The sequence below is a fragment of the Myotis brandtii genome, unplaced genomic scaffold (genome assembly GCF_000412655.1).
Source record: "Myotis brandtii unplaced genomic scaffold, ASM41265v1 scaffold46, whole genome shotgun sequence".
NCBI lineage: Eukaryota > Metazoa > Chordata > Mammalia > Chiroptera > Vespertilionidae > Myotis > Myotis brandtii.
Window position 1 is genome coordinate 6,814,424 of NW_005367587.1, and position 23,700 is coordinate 6,838,123.

Consider the following 23,700-nt stretch of genomic DNA (forward strand, 5'->3'; position numbering starts at 1 on the left):
ACCAATGTAAAATCTGAACAATAAAGATTTAATTTAAAAAAAAAAAGAAATAAGAAAGGTCTCAAACTAATGGTCTCAGATAACACCTTAAGAAGATAAGAAATCAAATCCAAAGTAAACAGAAGAACAAAGATCAAAGTATAAACCAATAAAATAAAAATAAAAAACAACAAAAAAAAAGAGAATCAATAAAGCCAAAGCCGTTTTTTAGATCAGTAAAGTAGATAAACCTCTGGGCAGTCTAACCTGTAATAAGAAAGGAAACACAAATTACCAATATCAGGAATGGGAGAGCCGATATCACTACAGATTCTACTGACATCAAAAGGATAATTAGGAACTATTTGAATAACTTTATGCCTAATAAATTTGAGATTTTAGACAAAATGGACAATTTTTCTACAAGATATAAAACAAATATAATTTGTACAGAAATATGCTCCCACAAAGAAAACTTCAGGACTAGCTGGCTTCACTGGTGAATTTTCACCAAAAATTTAAGGAAGAAATAATACCAAGTATACACAAGAGAATCAATAAAGCCAAAGCCGTTTTTTAGATCAGTAAAGTAGATAAACCTCTGGGCAGTCTAACCTGTAATAAGAAAGGAAACACAAATTACCAATATCAGGAATGGGAGAGCCGATATCACTACAGATTCTACTGACATCAAAAGGATAATTAGGAACTATTTGAATAACTTTATGCCTAATAAATTTGAGATTTTAGACAAAATGGACAATTTTTCTACAAGATATAAAACAAATATAATTTGTACAGAAATATGCTCCCACAAAGAAAACTTCAGGACTAGCTGGCTTCACTGGTGAATTTTCACCAAAAATTTAAGGAAGAAATAATACCAAGTATACACAGAATTTTTAAAAAAAACGAAAGATATAGGACAACTTCCCAATTCATTCCAAAAGGCCAGCATTACTCATTCAGCAACACCAGAAAAAGATATTAAGAAAACTACAGGCAAACTAATATTCCTTATATCCTAAGAAACCAAAAACACCAATCAGAAAGAAGGTATGCACCCTATGTTCATAGCAGCATAATGTACATAGCAGCATAAGATCTGGAAACAGCCCAATTGCCCATCAGCAGATGAGTGGATAAAAAAGCTGTGGTACAGCCATGGTTGGTTTGGCTCAGTGGATGGAACACTGGCCTGCGGACTGAAGGGTCCTGGGTTCGATTCTGGTCAAGGGCATGTGCCCGGGCTGTGGGCTCAATCCCCAGTGGGGGGCATGCAGGAGGCAATCGATCAATGATTTTCTCTCACCATTGATGTTTCTCTCTCTCTCTTTGAAATCAATAAAAATATATTTTAAAAATAGCTGTGGTACATTTATATCATGGAATACTATGCAGCAGAATCTCTTACTCTTTGAGACAGCATGGAGGGACCTGGAGAGTATTATGCTAAGTGAAATAAGTCAGTCAGAGAAAGACAAGTATCACATGATCTCACTCATATGTGGAATCTTATTAACAAAATAAACTGATGAAGAGGGTAGATCCAGAGACATGGAAGCATGGAACAGAGTGTGGAATCTTGGAGGGAAGGTGGGTGGGTGGGAGGCAATCATCCAAAGAACTTGTATTCATATATGCATAGCCCATGGACACAGACACTAGGGTAGTGAAGAGCTGGGACGGGGGATAGGGAAGGGCTGGAGGGAGTCTATATGGGGGAAAAGAGTAGTACTTTCAACAATAAAGATTAAAACACACACACACACACAACAAAACCCCTAATATTCCTCATGAACATAAATGCAAAATTTTAAAACAAAATTTTAGCAAATTGAATCCAACAAAATAGAAGGATAATATATTATTACAAAGTGAAGTTTATCTTGCAACTCTCATTCACTGCTGGTGGGAATGTAAATTGTACAACTACTTTGGAAAACAGTCTGGCAGTGTCTTAAAACCTTCCAAATATTCCCCATAGATCTAGGTATTCCACTTCTAGTAATTTACCAAGAATAAAACAAGCATAGGTTCAAACAAAGATTTATAAAAGAACATACACAGAAGCTTTATTCATAATTGTCAAAAGCTGTCAACCACCCAAATTTGTCCAACAATAAGTGGATAAATTGTGGTATGTATGTATAATATTCTCAGTTATACAAAGGAATGAATTATTGCTACACAAATAATAAGATGAGTCTCAAAATAAGTGTGCTGAACAAAAGGAACCAGAAACAAATAAAGAGTATATACAATTTATGTAAAATCCTAAAAAACACAAACTGAGCTCTATGACAGAAAGAAGATCAGAGGTTGCCTGGGTAGGAAGAGATGTGAAGAAGAAATTAACAGGGGACCTGGTAATGCGTATGTTCATGCTGTTTATAGTGGTGATGGTTTAAAGCATATGCCAAGATTTATCAAATTGTGTACTTTAAAAGTGTGCAAATTACTGTATGTAAATTACACCTCTATTCAAGCTGTTTAAAAGGAAAATCAATAGATAAATGAAAATAAAATGCAAAAAAAAACATCAAATTATCAAGGAAATTATAGCCCAATCATGCAAAAGGAAAATGCAAGTATATTCATAAAATAGAATACAATACTTTTCAGCAATATAAAAGAATAAATTATAACATATGGAACAAGATGGATGAATCTCAAAATATGCTAAGTGAAAGAAAGAAGCTTTACACAAAAGAGCACACATATGTGGTTACATTAATATGATGCTGTAAAACAGGCATAATCATTCTACAGTGAAAAATTGAACACTGATTGTCTCTGGAGAGGAAGGGTAGGATTGACTGCAAAATGATGTAAGTTGAAACCTATTTAATTTTATTAACCAATGTAACCCCAATTTTAAAAAAAGGGTATGAGGATACTATCGTAATAATATATCTTGTTAAAGATTTGGATAACACATGTATATGCATTTACCAAAACTCAATGAATGGTATACTTAATATTTTTACATTTCATGTTTTGTAAATCCTCAAAAGAACTATCTATACTAATAAAAGGGTAGTATGCAAATTAACCGTCACTCCACGACAAAGATGGCAGAGCCCATAGACAAAAAGATGGCGGCGCCGGACGGAGCCACGGAGCCGGCCAGAGCAGGCAGGATGCTTGGCTTCCTTCAGGTGGGATGCTTGGCTTCCTTTGTCGCCCCAGCGACAAAGGAAGCCAAACCTCCCGCAAGCCCTGGCCGGCCGCCGAGGGCCAGTCTCTGGGCGGCAGCCACGGAGCCAGCCAGATTGCATGGGAGGTGGCTCCAGAGTGAAGGCCCGGGTCCCGGGTGCCAGAGGGAAGCCAGTGCCGGCAGCCAGGGGAAGGAAGGCCTATTCTTGCACGAATCTTCGTGCATCGGGTCTCTAGTAAACAAATATTAAAATCTAGTCAATAACATGCATGCTGAGATATTTAGAGAAAAATGTATACAACTTACCATAAAATGTGTAAAAAAATTAAGATGAATCACTGGATTGATAAATGGAAATTTGGTAAAGCAAATACAGTAAAATGTTAGTGACAGAATCTAGATGTTGGGTATACTCATGTTCTTTCAATTTTTTTGAATTGTTTAAAATATCTTAACAAAACATTGGAGGAAAAGGTTGAGAATGGAAGAATAGAAGAGATTGGAAAGCCTAGATGCCAGAAACCAGGAAGCAGAAGTTTTTATCAGTGCACAGTACTGCCCAGGGAATATGGGACTCTGCTGGCCAATATATCTGTCAGTTTGGAAAGATACATTCTTATCTTTATACATGGAGATGAATGAATCCAAGTATCCTAGTTTGAGACTAGCTAATTAAGATCATCAAACTAACTCCCTTTGTTCATGCTCAATTAGCAGCCTTCTTGTGATTATAACCTAACTTCCCACAAAAAATTTTATAGGAAGAAGAAAGAAAATACTGGCCAATCAACGGCCACTTGATAATTAAACGTTTTACTGTTAATTAATTAATGAGAACATTATGATTTCTATAATACACTAATAAATTTGGTTAGACTGAAATGCATGCATTACACCTGATCAAATCTCAGCCTACCAAAAATGAAATTGCCTTCTCAACTGAGAAACTGATTATAGATTAAAAAAGAAACGATTACTCTCCAATACAGATTTTTAAGATCTTAGAATCAGAAGGGCTCCTGAGATCATGGTGCTTGTTATCTACTTTTTTCTCATTATTTGTTGCTGAGACACTAAATTAATGTCTTTCCTGATTCCTTCCAAAAAGCATTTCATCAGGCCTAAAGGACAGAAGGCTTATTATACTGCCTTCTGGAATAAATTCTCATTAGAACACCCAAACACAAATAGACCATATTCATAAGAAATGTACATTTAATTACCTGTGCACCCTCATTATAAATATCTGGGAAAGAAGTCTGAGTTGCCGTTTCATCATTCTGCAAAGTTGGTTTATTTAGAAGTTGGCTAATTTCCTTGGATTTTTGCTCAAGTTGACCTAAGGAAAAGAAAATAAATAGAAATGATTTCTGCCGCAAGTCTGAAACTTAGTGAGTTATTATTTTCTAGGGATACATTATATGCTGTTTAGTTTTCTTAATTACAATTATGCCACCAATGACAACATCTTTTAAAACTGTTTAAATGATCTCAAGGACCAAAAGGCATCCTCAGTCAGCCCCTTGCTTCAAAGGTAAAATAAAACAGGCCTATGTGGCATTTTTTGTTTTATTTCTTTACTCTTCACTAAAGTGTTATAGAGTCCATGGAGATTTTATAGCAGTTTTAAACATGAACATGGTTCATTTAAGAGGGCAGTGTGCTTGTAACACACCGTTCCCATGTTATGCGCCTCAAGGCTTTCTAGTTAATGTTTAGTTCTTCAATACAGATCTTCAACTTAATTCTTTCCTTTATGTATATAACAATCTATTAGAATTAAACTAAATTGGAGGCATCTCTTATTTTAATAACATTTTTCAAAAAATGTTTTCTTAAACCTTCATCAAGGATAAAAGTTTTCTTTAAAAAGAAATTTTCAATTATAAGAAAGGCATTCAGATCCATGTCCCCCTACCTATGCACCTAGATCTAGCCTGAGTTATCCATAAATTATTTCAAATCCTACTCAATTCAGTCACTGAACCCTTCAGACCCCAGTCATATTTCACATAGCATTCCTTTAAATATCTGACATATCATTATCAATACTTTTTAGTACAATTATAGTATTAAGCAAGATTATAATTTTCGTCAGAGACAGGAGAAACACAACAAAGAGTTCAGAAGAGATGCCTTCCTTAATCCTTCCATTGACTCAATTGGTTTGAGCAAATGATGCCATTAACCCTAAAATTCTGAAGTAGGAGCACCCAAGTTCTGGACCGTGAGCTTCAAAAGCAATCAAACACTGACCTTCCAGCTGCTGAATGGCCTGGGCTGAATGAAGTGCCTGCTCACTCTTCTCTTGGAGAAGCTTTGAATTTTCATCCTTTAGAGCATCACAGGCAGAGTGTAGCTCTTGCTCAATCTTTTGAAGACTCAAAATGTGAGAGGTCTTCTCTTCCATTTCTGTTTTGTGCTTCTGCTCCAAAGCACTGTACCGGTACTGAAGTTCAGCCTGCGCTTGACCTGCTTGCTCAAGCTGTTCCAGTAGATGACGCATTTCTTCCTGCAGGTTATGAAAGGATAATTTTCTCTCTGCCACTTCAAGGTCCATCTTTTCCATCAGAATCTTGGACTCCTGTCTTTCTGTTTCCACAGTGTTTCTTAAAGTATTATGCTCAGCTTCCATCTGCTGTAACTGCTGAGAGAGAACCTAAGAAAAAAAGACAAAGTCTCATGAACCATAAATTCATTCTTTCATCTCAATAAGCAAAGGGAAGTGCCTCTTCTAGGTGAAGCATGGGCTAGACACTCAGCACCAAACCTACAACTGCGTAAGACCCTCAATGTTTGCTTCTTGATACTTTTGACAGTTTGTATTTATTTGTGCCATTAATTGTATTATTTGAGTCATTATCTTTTAATTTCTGTCTCTCCCAATACAAAATAAAGTCAGTAAGAGAGAGAGACTGTATCTGTTTTATCATCATTTCTCTCTAGCACATAGCACAGTATATAGTATTTTGAGTACACGGTACTCAAAAAACAATGAATGAATAAATTAATTAATTAATTAATTAATCAATCCAGTCCCTGCCTTCAAGGAACTCAGAGTTCAGTGGGAGAGTCACACTTAGATCATTATAATGCAAAATTATAGACACCATGAAAGAGATACTTAAAAGGTATTAAAAGGAGCAGAGAAGGCGGGAAATTTACCAAACGTAACATATATGCAATCATCTATAAAGTACCAATCTAGTAAGTGCCATAATTGGGATTTGAACTTGATTATCTGATGACAACCAGAGAGGGGCCTCAGTGTCAGGGTATGGCTTTTGTTAGGATTGGAGATAAGGGAATATGTTTCTATGCAAGAAAGTCTTCTTAAAAAGAGTTGAAAATTAAGAAGAAAGGAGATGCCTGACTTTCTCCAGCAGCATCTGCACTCACGTGAACAAGAAGAGAATGTGAACTGTGACACCTATTCCACATTACAATGTGGCTTTTTGAATGTGATAGGGCAGAGACACAAGGAATCCAAGGGCTGGTAGAAGAATAGCCAAAATAGTAGAACATGGGTCTATACTGGACAGGCAAGAGAGAGAGGCCAAAAAGAACTAATAATACTAAAGGAACAAAGTAAAAGGATCAAGGGACCTTGATGAGAAGGAAGGTTAGGAAAGTCTAAGAAAGGGAACAACAAGGTGGGTTACAGTCATGGAATGGAATACTTGAGTTTAAGTATTAGAACATCAGCATCCTTGATCACCTTTAGATTCAAGGGAATATTACAAAATGGTGGGATTAATTCAATCCAACAGAAAGTCAACCAGCAAAAACAAAGAAGGGACAGTACATAAAGCACAAGAATCATTCAAGACAGAGAAGAGGTAAACGGATAGAAAAGAATCACCAGAGGAACATATGACATTCTAGAGAAAGTAAGACCTCGGTCTAAAATCACAAAGGAAAAGAACAGCAAAGAAAGATGTGAAATGTAAGTTCATAGGGGAGGCGGGAGGAGGGGACTGGATGAAAGAAGGTGAAGGGATTAGCCAAAGAACACATATGCATAACTCATAGACAACAGTGTAGTGATGGGCAGGGGGAAGGGGGGGGCGGGAGTTGGGTGGAGGTGGGCAAAAGCGGGGGTAGAGGGAGAGGTAAATGGGCATATCTGCAATAGTGTCAACAATAAAAATAAAGTAAGAAAAGAGATATACATTATAGTAAATATTAAATTTAAAAATACATATGTTAAATGTAAGCTTCACGAGGGAAAAAAACCTGTACTGTATCTGTTTTGCTTACAATGCACCACCACCACAGGGAATTTGTTGAAAGAATTAATAAATGCCATCAATTCTCTGAAAACTTATAACAAAATCTTATATCTGCTGCCTGGCAAACTACAGTAGAAATGAGTAGTGCCGAGGCAGGCAGTTGAGATCAGAGGGCAGTACCTGGTTTCTCTGTTCGGCAGCAGTCAGCTCCTGTTGCAGCAGGTCCACAACCTGAGCACGGCCCAATAAGGCTTCTTCATGCTCTTCAAGCTTCCTCTGTAGCACCCGCAGTTTCTGACAAGGAAACATTTTAGACATAATGTGCTAACACATGAGCACTGTTACCTGGTTACCTTTCAAAATGTCATGTAGATTTGTGCGCTTAAGATTTTTGGATATTGAGGATGACAGATTAAAGAGTGGGACACCAGCATGCCATGCTCCCCAACCAGCAGCAAGAGAGAATCTCGAAAAAGGTCTCTTCCAGAGCACTGACAACCACCAAACTGAGATGCAAGCAAGTACCTGAGTTAGGGAGCCTTTCTAATAATTAAAGAAAATGACACACATCCACTTTTTAAAAGTATACAGTCAATGTCCTGTACCTAAATAACACAGGTACATATATATCTCACTCACCAAAGAAAACATTCTCTGCAGGCAAGAACCATTTTTCTTCTAGTGTCATGCATGGGACATGCACTCAATAAACACTTGTTAAATGAATTAATCTACGATACATGTATACATTAATATTCTACGTTAAAAAGTGTTGTATTCTGAAACCATAGTGGTGTATTCTGAAGGACTGCTTAGAACTTAGAAAAAGTTTTCACTCAAAATAATTAAATGGATCAATCATGAAAGGCCACTGGAGTCCCTTTAGGTACCACACCGCACTACACACTAAACAGAAACAAATACCTTTGAGTTAGTAGGTGAAAAGCTCAAAATCAATGAAACCAATTTTCAAAAGAGATTCAATAAAATTTTTTTAAAATATTGACTTGATGGAAGACTTCATGGCTTCAAAATCAATCCTATTTGAATTTAATTTTTGAAAATTTAAAACTGGCTTCATTGATTTGAAGCTTTGGATCAGGTTTTTATTGCACATAGGTAACAGCTATGATCAGCAAACCAAAGGGAAACCAATTTCTGACTACCACATACATTTGACAATTAAACTCAGCTTTTGAGTACCAACAACCTGGTTAAAGAGGCAAGGTAAGGATAAGAAAAAAATAAATAATCGATATGCAACAGAAGACAAAGACACCAAAAAGAAGCCAATTAAGGAGCACGCTAAGACCATGTGAAGAGCAGTGGGTAATGGTGAAAAAAAATGGCTGTGACAATTTAACTAAATGTTAACCAAAATGACAGTCATTCTACTAAGTTTTAGCAACACACCTGTTGCATCTCTGTTTCCACATCTGCCTGGGTTACTAACTGAAGAAGCTCATCTTCATGAAGACGAACTTGTGTTTCAAAGCGGGCATCTTTCTCTCGGACCACCTGCTGCATGGAACTCAACTAAAGACACACCAGAGAAACTATACAAGTTACACTCCCCAAATATCACAAACAAAACTCATAGACTATTCTCCAAAGATTGACACTGAGAACTGATAAGCAATAGGTTCTTCTAATTTAAGTTTGAATGTCAAAGTTGATAATGTTGGAAGAGAGGCAGGCCTGACAGTAACTCCCAAATGTGACAGAAAGCCTGTTATCAAATTCAGAAGTCACCCTAAATATAAATTCTGATAGAAAATCATATTTGCATGGTTGCTAGAAATGTTTAAGTATTCAATAGTTATATATTTTTGATGTTTCAAGGAGGTTAGAATATTAAACATACAAAGTGAAGTTAGATTTCTGTTAAGCCCTAGACACTTCTTTCAATGTTATATTCATGCTTGAAAAGTTTCAATGAAATCCTCATAAGTCAAACTTCAAACTAATGGATTTTTTATTCAGGATTCTCTGCAACAGAAAACATGAATCTTTCTTTCTAGACTTATTTTCGAAGAATTGCTTCTACCAAAGAACTTTGTGTATTTCCCAACCCACATCACCTCCCCAGATAGCTCTTTTCAGTTGTCATTATTTGAAGAGTTCTAGATCATCCTCACTTGTAACTGGTTCTTAATAGAATGAAATAAAAATGTATTGACTGACTGTGAGCTGCTCAGTATCCGTGCTGTTTTGAGGTTTTGTGTGTGTGCCTGCTTATTCATTTCATTAAGCTCTCACATATGTAATACCTTAATCAATAAAAAAATTAAAGTGCACACATGTGTTTGCACACACATGTGTGTGTGCCTGCTTATTCATTTCATTAAGATCTCACATATGTAATACCTTAATCAATAAAGAAATTAAAGATTGAAAAAAATCTAAGAGTCAAAGAATTAAAAGACTTCTTACAAGCTCAAAAAAAAAAAATCTCCAGTTGAGCATGCCCACCAGCTTTTAGGAGTCCATTTTGCATTGGTCCTTAACTATTGCTGATTTCTCAATTTGTCACACCTTGAATTGACCTTGGCTTTCCTTTTAGGTAAGAAAAGATCTTCAAAATTTTTGTGATTATCTGAATTCTGACATCACTATGAATGTGGAATCCTATGTTTCAAGTGTATAGGCCCTGAAGTCCCCTCATTAGCCAAACACATACACACATCCTTTCCCATAAATGTACCATAGTTTTTCCTCTCTGAGACTTTGCTCAGACCATTCTCCACAAATGGAACACCTTCCCCTACCTTGTCAAGAATATTACATTATCTATCCATTACAATTTTGCTTAAGTTTCTGTTGAACTTTTGTCACACTCAAAGTAACCACTTTCACCTCTCCAAAATACTTTCAGTCTGTGTTGCTGTTGCTATGCACTTACTTGGAATGACTTGCATTATGATGCATCTGTTAATATGTTTATGTATCTTGGCTTTCCATGTTTTAAGCCACTCGTTGGTAAATTTATGTTTTGTATTTTTCATCCTGAATTGCATATAGTGCTTATATATGAAAAGGACACAGTAAAAGCTAATAGGTAAAAGTAAGGATTTCAGGATATACAGTTTTAACTGTATACACAGCAGTAGACCATCCACAGAGAGAAGGCACCACTAATACTGCAAGTTATCAATAAAGTAAATATCTGCTGCAAAGGCACTTCAGGAAAAAAATAAATGTGTCAGGAGTCAAAAGCATTCCCAAAGAAAAAATATAGGGGTAGGTGGTAAAACTGGAAATTTAGAACAATAATCAGAGAGAAAGAGTTGAGGACACCAGTCCAAACATTCTGGTCCTAGTAGAAGAAAAAAAAAAATGAAGAATGTCACTAGATACTAGAGTTCCATTTACTATTAAACCACATAAACTATACCACTTTCTCATTACATACTCACTTAGCAATCTTCTGATTATAATTTAACTTCCCAATAAGATTTTATTAAAAGGAAAGGATGGACCTAATCATTTGTATTTCTTTTAGTTTATCTATCAGTCTCTTTTGAACTTAGCATGAATCCATTCCTAAGAGACTGAATCTCTGGGTGCTATTAAAATCAAATATCTGGGCCTGTAAAACTAAGAAACAGATATCAATTAGGTTATGGAAAATTCATCAAGGTAAGTAACATTCTAATTCTTCTTCTAGCACAACCTTTTCATTTCTAGTGTAACACTCTAACTTTATGCTTTCATCTACTACGGTGAGTGTCTGAATTGAATTGTCATGTAATAACCCATTAGATTTTCATGATTCTTTATTCTAACAATTATGACGTACGTTCCAGCCTACCTGAGCAGCTTGCTCTGCCTGTGTCTGGCTCAGTTGGCCTTGCAAAGTGCTAATGAGTTCCTCCTTCTCTTGGAGCTGTTGCTTCATTACTGAAAATTCTTCCATCTCTGTTGAACTTTTATCAAACTGAAGACACAGAAGGAAAAAAAATTATTTAATTAAACTATTTAGCACTCTTAATTCTTTCACCTCCCTTTTTTATTCACCCTAAATACCTACCAATATCCTTCTAACTTCCTCCTAACACAAAAAGGAATTGCATGTATTGCAGTTTTTAAAGAATGTTTATCGAACTATTTTTCAGGAAGATAAAAGCAATAACAGCATTTTTAAAATGTCTCTCACAAAAAAACAATAAACAAATAAATGAAAATGTCTCTCACATAGAAAGGGACAGTACAACTAGATAGCAAAACCAAAACCCACAGAAAATATTTATAATAAAACCAGGAACGTAGTCCCACAAAGTCCAAAATATAAGCAATTAGGGGCAACCCACCAAAAGGCACAAGACCTGGTGTTAGAGTCTGTGAGAGGAATCAATAGAGCAACATCTGATGGCCTTGAGAACAGGAAAACCCCCAAAGAGCCAATAAGCACTTACTGGAAAACACAGTTGTCCAATCTTAACAGCAGCTTAAATTGGCAGGACTTGCCTATTTCCTAATATTGGGTAAATGCAAGGGGTCAACAGTAAGAAGGACTAACAGGCGAGAACAACCTAGCTCCTCTGAACTCTCAAAACTGACTTAGCAGGGCTGCCTTACAATACACAGACCTATACTAAGAGTGAAATGAAAATTGAGCAGAGTAGTGACAACCAAAATAGAAGAAAAAGAAGGTCTATACATGTGCTATATAACTCATTATCAACTAGCCATATATGGCTACAAAAGGCTTGAAATACGCCTAATGTGAATAAGGAATTTAGTTATTAACATTATTTAATTTTAATTAAAAACTGAAGAAATAGCCCTAACCGGTTTGGCTCAGTGGATAGAGCGTCAGCCTGCGGACTCAAGGGTCCCAGGTTTGATTCTGGTCAAGGGCATGTACCTTGGTTGCAGGCACATCCCCAGTAGGAGGTGTGCAGGAGGCAGCTGATTGATGTTTCTCTCTCATCAATGTTTCTAACTCGCTATCCCTCTCCCTTCCTCTCTGTAAAAAAAAGTCAATAAAATATATTAAAATAAATAAATAAATAAAAATAAAATGAATAAATAAAAACTGAAGAAATATCATTTTTCCACTAAACACAACTATGTTTTGGTATAACCAAGAAAATCTTAGAAATCCAACAGTCATATCTTTGAACACAACACAAAAAAACAACAGAAGAGACAAATCAAAAAAGCTTTCCTGAACTAAGATTCCTTTCAAACATTGAGGAAAATTGATTTCACACAAAAATAAGGAGCAGAAAGGATCAAGATCAACGCCCCTAAGTCACAATTACAAAACAACTAAGGAAGTGACATTAGCCGAGGAATGGCGGCATAAGATAGCCTCTTATCCTCTCCCCCTGAAATTTCAACCACTTAACCAACTATAATTCAACAAAGAAATTCCTGCTCAACACAGGCACATAACTGAGAGATCCACATATTGAAACATCTAAAGGTGGACAACCGGGAATAAACAGGGAGACGAGAAGTGAGAAAAGCACATATGGCCTGCCGGGAGAGGGAAGAAAGCCAGCAGTAGCAGGCGCTTCCTTTAGCCGGAACAGAGAGCTGTTGAGGGGGATGGGGGGGAGATAGTGGATGGTGGGGGAGCAGACAACCCAGCAAGGCTAGCAGCAAAGGAGCGAACAGTGTCTGAGTCAGCATATGCTTGACAGAGCATGGGGTTCTATCATGCGGCCTGTTGAGCCAGCAATGGTGTTTCAGACAAAGAAACGGAACCACAGAGTCCTGCTGCCTCTTGGACTTCAAAACTCGCCTCCCACTGCCCTTGGACTTGGGTCCAGGAGCATATTATCTGTAAACCAAGAGCTATTGTAGTAAATTGCTATCTCCCTCTGTGACATACCCAGGAGAGGTGCTTGGGGCAGAACTCCACAGAGGTCAGGGGTCGCCATTATGGCAAGGGCAAAATAAACTTCACCCCCAAGCAGCGTGACTGTACTGTATTATGGAAGCTGTAGAGGTTCAAGACTGGGAAATCACAGAGGTAAAAAAAATCTTGCGATTCAGCACAATCTACTGGAAAATAGTAGAATTATCTCTTTAGAGATAAATGGAGTATAGGCAAAGGACAGCAAATACTAAGAATAACCACAGTAATGAGGATGACCATAAAGAAAATGAAAAATCTCCAGAAAGCAAGCTGGAACACATGGAAATATGTGATATAAATGACAGAGATTTCAAGTTTGAAGTTCTGAAAATACTCAATGAGATGTGAGAAAATACAGACAGACAATTCAATGCACTCAGTAAATAAATCAGTGTGACTAAAACGTGTACTTTACCAAAGAAATTGGAACTTTAAAAAAGAACCAATCAAAAATCCTGGAAATGAGACATGCAATTAAGGAGATTAAGAGTGAACTACTGAGCATAGAAAACAGAGCCAACCAGATGGAGGAAAGAATAATGAAGATAAGAATCTAGAAATGAAAGAGGGAAGAAGAGAGAGACCTGAGCATAAAGAAAAATTAAAGGGCTCTATGAGAATTATCTGACTCCATCAGAAAAAGCAATTTTAGAATTATAGGCATTCCAGAGGAGGATAAGAAGGAGCATAGAACAGAGTCTATTCAAACAAATAGTGGAAGTTTGAGAACTTCCAAAACCTATGGAAAGAATTAGATCCTCAAATCCAAGAAGCAAACAGAACACCTAGTTACCTCAATCCACAGAGGCCCTCTCCAAGGCAGTCAAAAATTAATGACAAAGAAAGAATTCTCAAAGCAGCTAGGGAAAAGAAGGAAAACCCCTCAGAATTTCATGTGACTTCTCAGCAGAAACTCTACAAACCAGAAGAGAGTGGAACCAAATATTCAAACATCTGAAAGAGAGAAATTACCTGCCACAAATAATATATCCAGCAATACTATCCTTTAAATATGAAAGGAAAATAAAGATGTTCCCAGACATACAGAAGCTTAGGGATTTTATCACCAGGAAACCTCAATTGCAGGACATTCTCAAGGGAGTTATTTTACCCAAAACAAACAAAATAAGGTCATAGCACTATGAGTAAGATCACCAAAAAAGTTACAGCATAAACAAATTACAGGGTTAATTTGTGACAACAAAAACATAAAAGGGGTAAAGGTCTGAACTGGCAAAAGAGGTTGAAGATCAGATGCACTCAAAAGAAAAAAAAAAGCTTTGGTATTTATTCAAGTTTATATTTTATAAACCTAATGGTAAAAACACACAAAAATCCACAAATCAGGACACATAGCTTAAAAAAAGAGGAAACAGCCCTAACTGGTTTGGCTCAGTGGACAGAGAGTTGGTCTGCGGACTGAAAGGTCTCAGGTTTGATTCCAGTCAAGGGCATGTACCTTGGTTGTGGGCACATCCCCAGTAGGGCGTGTGGAGGAGGCAGCTGATTGATGTTTCTCTCTCATCGATGTTTCTAACTCTCTATCCCTCTCCCTTCCTCTCTGTAAAAAAATCAATAAAATATACATTTTTTTAAAAAGTTAAAAAAAAGTGGAAGCAGAGGAAGTAAGTATGGAATACCACCAAACAAAAAAGACAGACAGAAACACAAAGGAAAAGAACCAATAGAGGCATAGAGCTACCAGAAAACAAAAGACAAAATGGCTATAGGAAATTCTCATATATCAATAATTACCCTAAATGCAAATGATCTGAATTCACCAATAAAGAGGCACAGAATAGCAGAATGGATCAAAAAACAAAACCCAACCATATGCTTCCTAAAAGAGGCACATCTAAGCTGCAAGGACAAAGGCAGACTCAAAGTAAAAGGGTGGAAAATTATTCTCCAAGCAAGTAACATCCACAGAAAAGCAGGTGTAGCCATCATTATATGTGACAAAATAGATTTCAAGATAACAAGAGACAAAGACATTTTATAATGATAAAGGGGATCTACATCAAGAAAACATAACACTTCTTAATATATATGCACCCAGCCAAGGAGCACTGAAAAATATAAAATAGCTACACACAGAATTAAAGGGAGAAAAAGATCAAAACACAATCATACTTGGGGACTTTAATACTCCACTGACAGCTCTATACAGATAAACCAAACAGAAAATCAATAAATATCAGCCTTAAAGGGGGATCTACATCAAGAAAACATAACACCTCTTAATATATATGCACCCAGCCAAGGAGCACTGAAAAATATAAAATAGCTACACACAGAATTAAAGGGAGAAAAAGATCAAAACACAATCATACTTGGGGACTTTAATACTCCACTGACAGCTCTATACAGATAAACCAAACAGAAAATCAATAAATATCAGCCTTAAATGAAACACTAGACCAAATGGACATAACTGACATTTACAGAACCTTTCATCCCAGAACACCAGATTATATATTCTTCTCCAATGCACATGGAACATTCTCAAGGACAGACCATATGTTGGGTTACAGAACTAGCATCAATAAATTCAAGAAGACTGAAATTATACCAAGCATATTTTTGGACCAAGATGCCTTGAAATTAGAACTGCAAAAAGGAAATAAAGAAACCCACAGATATATGGAAATTAAACAACATATTACTAAAAAATGACTGGGTCAAAAGATAAATAAAAGGTGAGATCAAAAGATATATAGGGATAAATAAGAATGACAATACAACACAAAAAAATTTCTGGGATGCAGTGAAATCAGTAATAAGAGGGAAGTTTAAATCATTACAGGTCTATCTCAAGAAATAAGAAATCCTAAGTAAACAACCTAATATCATCTTAAAGAACTAGAGAAAGAAATAAAAAGCAATCCAAAGTCAGCAGAAGAAAGGAAATAATAAAAATTAGAGCAGATTGAATTAAATAGAGAACAAAAAGACTACAAAAAATTAATAAAACAAAGAGCTGGTTCTTTGACAAGATTAATAAAATTGACAAACCCCTGGCTAGACTCACCAAGGAAAAAAAGGGAAAAGACCCATGTAAACAAAATTAGAAATGAGAGAGAAATCACCATGGACATCATAGATATACAAAGGATCATACTAGAATATTATGAAGGACTATATGCCACCAAATTCAATAACCTAGAAGAAATGAATAAGTTCCTAGAATTATGTGACCTGCCTAGTCTAAATAAAGAATTGGGAAATCTAAACAGACCCATCAGTAGTGAGGAAATTGAAACAATCATCAAAAACTTCCCAAAAATAAAAGTCCAGGACCAGATAACTTCACCAGTGAACTCTACCAAACGTTCAAAGATTTAAAACCTATCCTTCTCAAACTCTTTTAAAAAAATTGAAGAGGCAATACTTCCTAACACATTCTATGAGGCCAATATAATCCTAAAACCAAGCCTGGCAAAGATATCACAAAAAAAGAAAACTACAGACGAATATCTCTGATGAATACAGGTGCAAAAATTCTAAACAAAATACTAGCAAATCGAATAAAGCAATACAACCAAAAAATAATACATTACCATCAAGTGGGTTTCATTCAAGGGGCACAAGGATAGTTCAACATATGCAAATCAGTCGATTTAACACACCACATTAACAAAAGAAAGGATAAAAATCATATGATCTTATCAATAGATGCAGAAAGAGCATCTGATAAGATAAAGCATCCATTCATGATTAAAACACTCAATAAAATAGGAATAAGATGAAAGCATCTCAACATAATAACAGCCATATATGACAAACCCTCAGGTAATACCATACTCAATGGTGAAAAACTGAAAGCGTTTCCTCTAAGGTCAGGAACAATGTCCACTCACACTTATTCAACATAGTGCTGGAAGTCCTAGCCAGAGCAATAAGGCAACAGAAAGAAATAAAAGGCATCCAAATAGGGAAGGAAGAAGTAAAACTATCACTTTTTGTGGATGACATGGTTCTGTATATAGAAAAACCTCAAGACTCCACCAAAAAATGATTAGAAACAATAAACAAATACAGTCAAGTTGCAGGATACAAAACCAATGTGCAAAAATCCATTGCCTTCCTGTATACTAGCAACAAAACTTCAGAAAAGAAATGAAAAAAAAAAAGAAAAAAAAATTCCTTTTGCAATTGCAACCAAAAGAATAAAATACCTAGAAATAAACTTAACAAAGAACGTGAAAGACCTATATATAGAAAATTACAAAGCATTATTTAAAAAGATTGAAAAAGATAAAACAAAATTAAAAAATAACCCGTGTTCATGGATTGGGAGAATCAACATAGTTAAAATGGCCATATTACCCAAAGCAATATACAGATTTAATGCAACCTCCATCAAAATCCAATGCCATTATTTAAAGAAATAGAATGAGAAATCATCAGATTTTTATGGACCCTCAAAAGACCCCAAATAGCCAAAGCAATCCTGAGAAAAAATAACAAAGCTGGAAGTATCATAATACCTGACTTCAAATTATACTACCGAACTACCATAATCAAAACAGCATGGTATTGGCAGAGAAACAGATGCACAGATCAGTGCAACAGAATGGAAAGCCCAGCTCTAAAACCACATGTATATGGACTAATAATTTTTGACAAAGAAGCCAGAAACACACAATGGAGTAAAGATAGTCTGTTTAATAAATGGTGCTGGGAAAACTGGAAAGCCACATGCAAATGAATGAAACTGAATTACAGTTTGTCCCCATGTACAAAAATTAATTCAAAATGGATCAAAGACCTAAATATAAGACCCAAAACAATAAGTTACATAGAAAAAAATATAGGTACCAAACTTATGGATATTAGTCATAGAGAACATTTTATGAACTTGACCCCAAAGCAAAAAAATATGAATGGGACTATATCAAATTAAAATGCTTCTACACAGCAAAAGAAACTGACAACAAAACAAAGAGGCAGCCAACCAGATGGGAGATGATATTTGAAAACAGTTGCTCTGACAAAGGTTTAAATTCCAAAATATATAAAGAACTCATAAAACTCAACACCAAACAAGCAACTCAATCAAAAAGTGGGCAGAGGACCCAAAAATACACCTCTCCCTAGAAGACATACGAACAGCCAATAGATATATGCAAAGATGTTCAACCTCACTGGCAATTAGGGAAATACAAATCAAGACTACAATGAGATACCACCTCACACCTGTTAGTGTGGCCATTATCAATAAGACAAGCAATAGCAAGTGTTGGAGAGGTTGTGGAAAAGAGGGAACACTCATCCACTGCTGGTGGGAATGTAGACTGGTACAACCACTATGGGAAGCAGTCTGGTGATTCCTCAAAAAATTGAGAATAGAGCTACCATAGGACCCAACAATTCCTCTCTTTGGAACATACCTGAAAACTTCAAAATCATCTATTTGCAAAGATATATGCACGCCTATGTTCACTGTAGCCATTATTCAGGGTGGCCCAGACATGGAAACAACCAAAATGTCCTGCGATAGAGGACTTGATAAAGATGTGGTACATATACACAATGGAATACTACTCAGCCATAAGAAAGGATGAAACAGCCATTTGCAACATGGGTGGATGTAGGGAGCGGCTCTAGAGTTAAGCCTCAGATTGACCTGTGGCAGGGCCACAAACAAGTCCCAGCTTAGAGGGCAGAGCCCTCTTAGCATAATTAAGCTTGAGCTTATGGCTGCCCCCTAGATCCTTCCTGGGTAGCTAATGGACTGTGGGAGGTACAGCAAGTGCTGCCAAAACAAGTGCAACTCACAAGAACATTGTAACTATGGTGACTACTACCTTGTTTTTCTCTGACTATAAAATAAAGCCTTGCCCTAACCGGTTTGGCTCAGTGGATAGAGCGTTGGCCTGCGGACTGAAAGGTCCTGGGTTCGATTCCAGTCAAGGGCATGTACCTTGGTTGCAGACACATCCCCAGTAGGAGGTGTGCAGGAGGCAGCTGATTGATGTTTCTCTCTCATCGATTCTAACTCTCTATCCTTCTCCCTTCCTCTCTGTAAAAAATTAATGAAATATATTTTTAAAAAGTAAAAATAAAAATAAAGCCTCAGCTTGCTGGCTGGATCCTTCTCTGTGGCCTCATCCAGGCACAGGAGATCCTCCGAGCCCCAGCTATATTCTCTTTGTCTGTCTTTTCTTTAATCCTTCGCTGTCCCTCCTCAGGTCACTGAACCCTTGGCTCTACTGGCACGGCACAGGTGGACTTTGAGAACTTTACGCTAAGTGAAATAAGTCAGTCAGAAAAAGCTAAGGACCCTATGATTTCACTCATATCTATATATATAAAAGCCTAAGTGATCATCTGACCATTTGATCATCCAACCGGTAGCCATGATGCACAATGACCACCAGGGGGCAGACACTCCAACTAGTAGCTATGACGCGCACTGACAACCAGGGGGCAGATGCTCCATACAGGAGTTGCTGAGCTGTGGTGACTTGGCAGCTTCAGCTCTCAGGTGTCGCACCTGGAACCAGAGAGGAGGGAGCCCGATTCCGGGGTGTGTCACCCGAGAACCACCCTCTCACAATTTGGGACACCTCGGGGGAGCCTGATCCTAATCCTCGCAGGCCAGGCCTCTAGTGTGGGATATAAAACTGAAACTTATGAACACAAACTCTGTGTTAGCTGCCAGAGTGTGGGGAGAAAGGAGTCCTAATATATGGTGACATGAGATTTGACTTTGGGTGGTGAGCACATGGTGCAATACAGATCTTGTAATATAGAAACCCACACCCGAAACCTATATTTTCATGTTGACCAATATCACCCCAATACATTACATAAAAAAATATAAAAATAAAAAACAACTAAGGAGCAGAATAATATATTTACAGGTTAAAAAAACATATCAGTGTTATGTTAAAAAAATCAAAATTATACTCTTTCAAAAGATGTTAAAAATTATGAAAATGATATGAGACACAAAAGAACACCATAAATCAGAATTGAAAAACTCAGAAATAAGGTGACAGAACTCAAGAAGAATTTGATATAAAAGAAAATCATTTCAGAAAAAGAAGACAACACAAGAAGAAATACAAAAATAAAGACAGCTCTGGCCAGTTTTGTTCAGTGGTTAGAGCATTAGCTCTTGGACTGAAGGTTCACGGGTTCGATTCCAGTCAAGGGCATGTACCTTGGTTGCAGGCTCGGTTGGGGTGCATGTGGGAAGCAATCAATTGATGTGTCTCTCTCACACTGAAGTTTCTCTCTCTACCCCGCTCCATCCTACTCTAAAAATAACTGGAAAAAATATCCTCGGGTGAGGATTAACAACAGCAACAAAATAAACACAAAATAGAATGCCTTAAGTGAAAGAAGAAACATAAAATGAAAAAAAGAGATAAAGAGCAAATGACACAAAGTGACAAATATTAAAGATAAATCAAAGATGAAACATATAGCTAAAAGAAGTCCCTAATGAAGAAAACAGACCAAATACAATAAGCTATATAATTCAAGGAAAGTCTTCTGAAATAAAAATGTGAAACTATATATCAAAAAGCATACTTGGTATCTATAAACATCAACCAAAAATGACAAATACTAGTGTATAGTCTAATAAAATTATCATACTTAGGAAAGAAGGAAGGGAAGGAAGGGAGGGAAAGAAAGGCAAGAAAGAAGGAAATTGATAGATAACATGGATAAATACCCACTGGGCACCTAAAAAATCTTTGTCATATAATAATCCATGGGCTTTGGTGAATTGTTAACTTAATGACATGAAGTGGTGCACTACATACCTGTGCAGCTTGCTCTGCCTGTGCCTGGGTCAGCTGGGCTTGCAAACTGCTAATTAGTGCCTCCTTCTCCTGGAGTTTACACTTCATCTTTTCCACTTCCATCTCCTCCTCTGTAAAACTCTTGTCATGCTGAAAATGCAAAAGACCAAGTCATTTATTTAAAAATATTACAGCCCTGACCAATTTGGCTCAGTGGATAGAGCGTCGGCCTGCGAACTGAAGGGTCCCAGGTTCGATTCCAGTCAAGGGCATGTACCTTAGTTGCGGGCACATCCCCAGTGGGAGGTGTGCAGGGGAAAGCTGATCGATGTTTCTCTCTCATCAATGTTTCTAGCTCTCTATCCCTCTCCCTTCCTCTCTATAAAAAATCAATAAAATATATTTTTTAAAAATATTACAATTAATATATATTTGATCTTTTGTTCTAATTTGCCCTATAAAACCATTTGATTCATTTTATCAAACTGATGGGAGCAAGAAAAAACACCTGCCTGAACAAGTAAGAAACTTTAGAATTTTCCAGTTTTAGTAGCACCAAGTAGTTCCTACTAGAGACCCATCCTCCCTCAGGTAACAGCTATAAATATGGATAAGAAATAAAAGCAACTACCTGAAAATGAGGAGAGCAACCAAAAGCCTATACTGGAGGGATGTTGATAGTTGGGAAAAATGGCACCGAGTTTCCCATCTTTATGGTTTTTAGTCTGAGGGCAAAACCTGTCAGTGTCATGCCGGACTCAATAGAAAACTCAGTCTCCCTGCCTTGAAGAGCCAGAGGCCAAAACTCCTAAGTGAGGGGCAAAAGATCATAAAAGAACCGGTGAAAGGAAATCAAAATCTTTCAATAGTCTATTTTTCCCACCAAAAGCTCCTTAGGCTCAACCAGATTATGCCTCACTATTGACTCCACACCCCCTCCCCCAAATGAGCCTAGTCTCCTTATTGGAGTTACACAGAATAATTTTATACTTTCTTCCACGTATTAGTTGTTCAAGCATCTGAAGATTACCATCATTTCTTCAAGTATACTTTCCACAGAATATCTAGCTCTGTAATAGGTGTACAACAGTTAAAGGGCTGCTGGAACTTAGAAATCATTTAATCCAACCCTTTTATTTAACAAAGGAAGGAACTGATGTTGTAAAATGTTGATTTGCTTAAGGTCTCAGAACTTTAAAAAAAAAGGCAGATTATAAAATGGATAATTTTTCAGTCTCCTGAAATGGATAATTTAAAAATCTAACAACATAGCAGAGGAAAGGAAAGTTAGAAGAAACAAAGTCACATGGGAAAAGTTGCTACTATCGTAGCTAGGGGGAAGAAAGAATTACCAGAGGAGAAACCGAGAAGGAAGAAAAGAAGAATCGAGTTGAAGAAATTATATGAGAAGAATGACAACAGCTTCTAAAACAAGCTATTGAGAAGTTAAATAAGGCAATCAATGCAGGAGAAGTAATGTCTTCGGAGCAGTAGACCCAAAAAGAAAGACTAACTAGGAAGCTAACTAGTTACCCCAAGGGTTGTGCCTAGAGAATCAATTAAATTTCCCAAGAACCAGAAATACTGAAAATAAAAACACTATTGGGTCAAAGGGTGAGACAGGATGAAATTAAGAAAATCAAGATTTCTTATGCAGAGTGAAGTCTAGGCCAACTATGGTATGCACATGTGATATATACCCTACATATATCCTATACCAAACTCAGAAAGGTAACAAAGATGAGTTTTGAAACAATGCTCTATTCCTCATAAGGCACCACTTTCCTTACTCCTCTATCTCCATCCTCAAACTGTTTTATTGGTTGTGGTTATCAGTCTAGAGAACATACCTTATAGCAGTGGTTCTCAACCTTCCTAATGTCTCGACCCTTTAATACAGTTCCTCATGTTGTGGGGACCCCCAATTTCATTGTTACAAATTGAAAATAAATTAAAGCATAGTGATTAATCACAAAAACAATATGTAATTATATGTGTGTTTTCCGATGGGCTTAGGTGACCCCTGTGAAAGGGTCGTTCGACCCCCAAAGGGGTCGCGACCCACAGGTTGAGAACCGCTGCCTTATAGGGAGGCCTAGGCAATGTAACTGAGCCTACCATGCATGAAACTTTAACCCTTATATGGCCATATAAGGACATAAAATATTTTCTATCAAGTTACTGAATTAAAGAATTTCAGATCTGGAAGAAACCTAGAGACCATCTAGCTTAATCTTCTAATCAATAATGAAACTTCTCCAAAAGCAATGTGTCTCCTACCTAAAAACCTCACTTCAGTATTTACTTCTTCTCATTAGCCTTTTTATTTTGTTTTGTTTTTGGATTATGAGATCTTTTTTTAAAATATATTTTTATTGTTGACAATATTACAAATGTCTTCCATTTCTCTCCCTTCCGCCCCTACTCCCCACCTTAAACCTTCACCACACTATGTATTATCTATGTCCATGGGCTATGCACATAAATATATAAGTTTTTTGGTTTTTTCCTTCTTGTCACCTCGATATGTCACCCCTTTCCATTGCTTGGGACTTACTACTTTGTTGGTCAATTTATTGTGTTCATGAGATTCCACAGATAAGTGAGATCATGTGATATTTGTCTTTCTCTAACTGGCTTATTTCATTTAGCATAATAATAGCCTTTTTAATTCTCTGAAAGTCTAAGTCACAACTGGCA

The 23,700-nt window shown here is 36.7% G+C and overlaps 1 protein-coding gene across 5 annotated transcripts in view; it reads right to left on the reverse strand.

The window, feature by feature from the left end:
- Positions 1-23,700, reverse strand: part of GOLGB1 (golgin B1) — an 85,080-nt gene that overhangs the window by 49,751 nt on the left and 11,629 nt on the right. For 4 of the 5 annotated variants that reach the window (XM_005875365.2, XM_014546993.1, XM_005875368.2 and 1 more), the window contains exons 5-10: positions 21,022-21,150; positions 11,183-11,308; positions 8,785-8,907; positions 7,552-7,665; positions 5,396-5,798; positions 4,363-4,478 (exon numbers count right to left, since the gene is read on the reverse strand). In XM_005875365.2, the coding sequence (XP_005875427.1) occupies positions 4,363-4,478; positions 5,396-5,798; positions 7,552-7,665; positions 8,785-8,907; positions 11,183-11,308; positions 21,022-21,150 (1,011 nt within the window). The remainder of the gene's footprint in view (positions 1-4,362; positions 4,479-5,395; positions 5,799-7,551; positions 7,666-8,784; positions 8,908-11,182; positions 11,309-21,021; positions 21,151-23,700) is intronic. The other variant, XM_005875366.2, reaches the window with a different exon arrangement.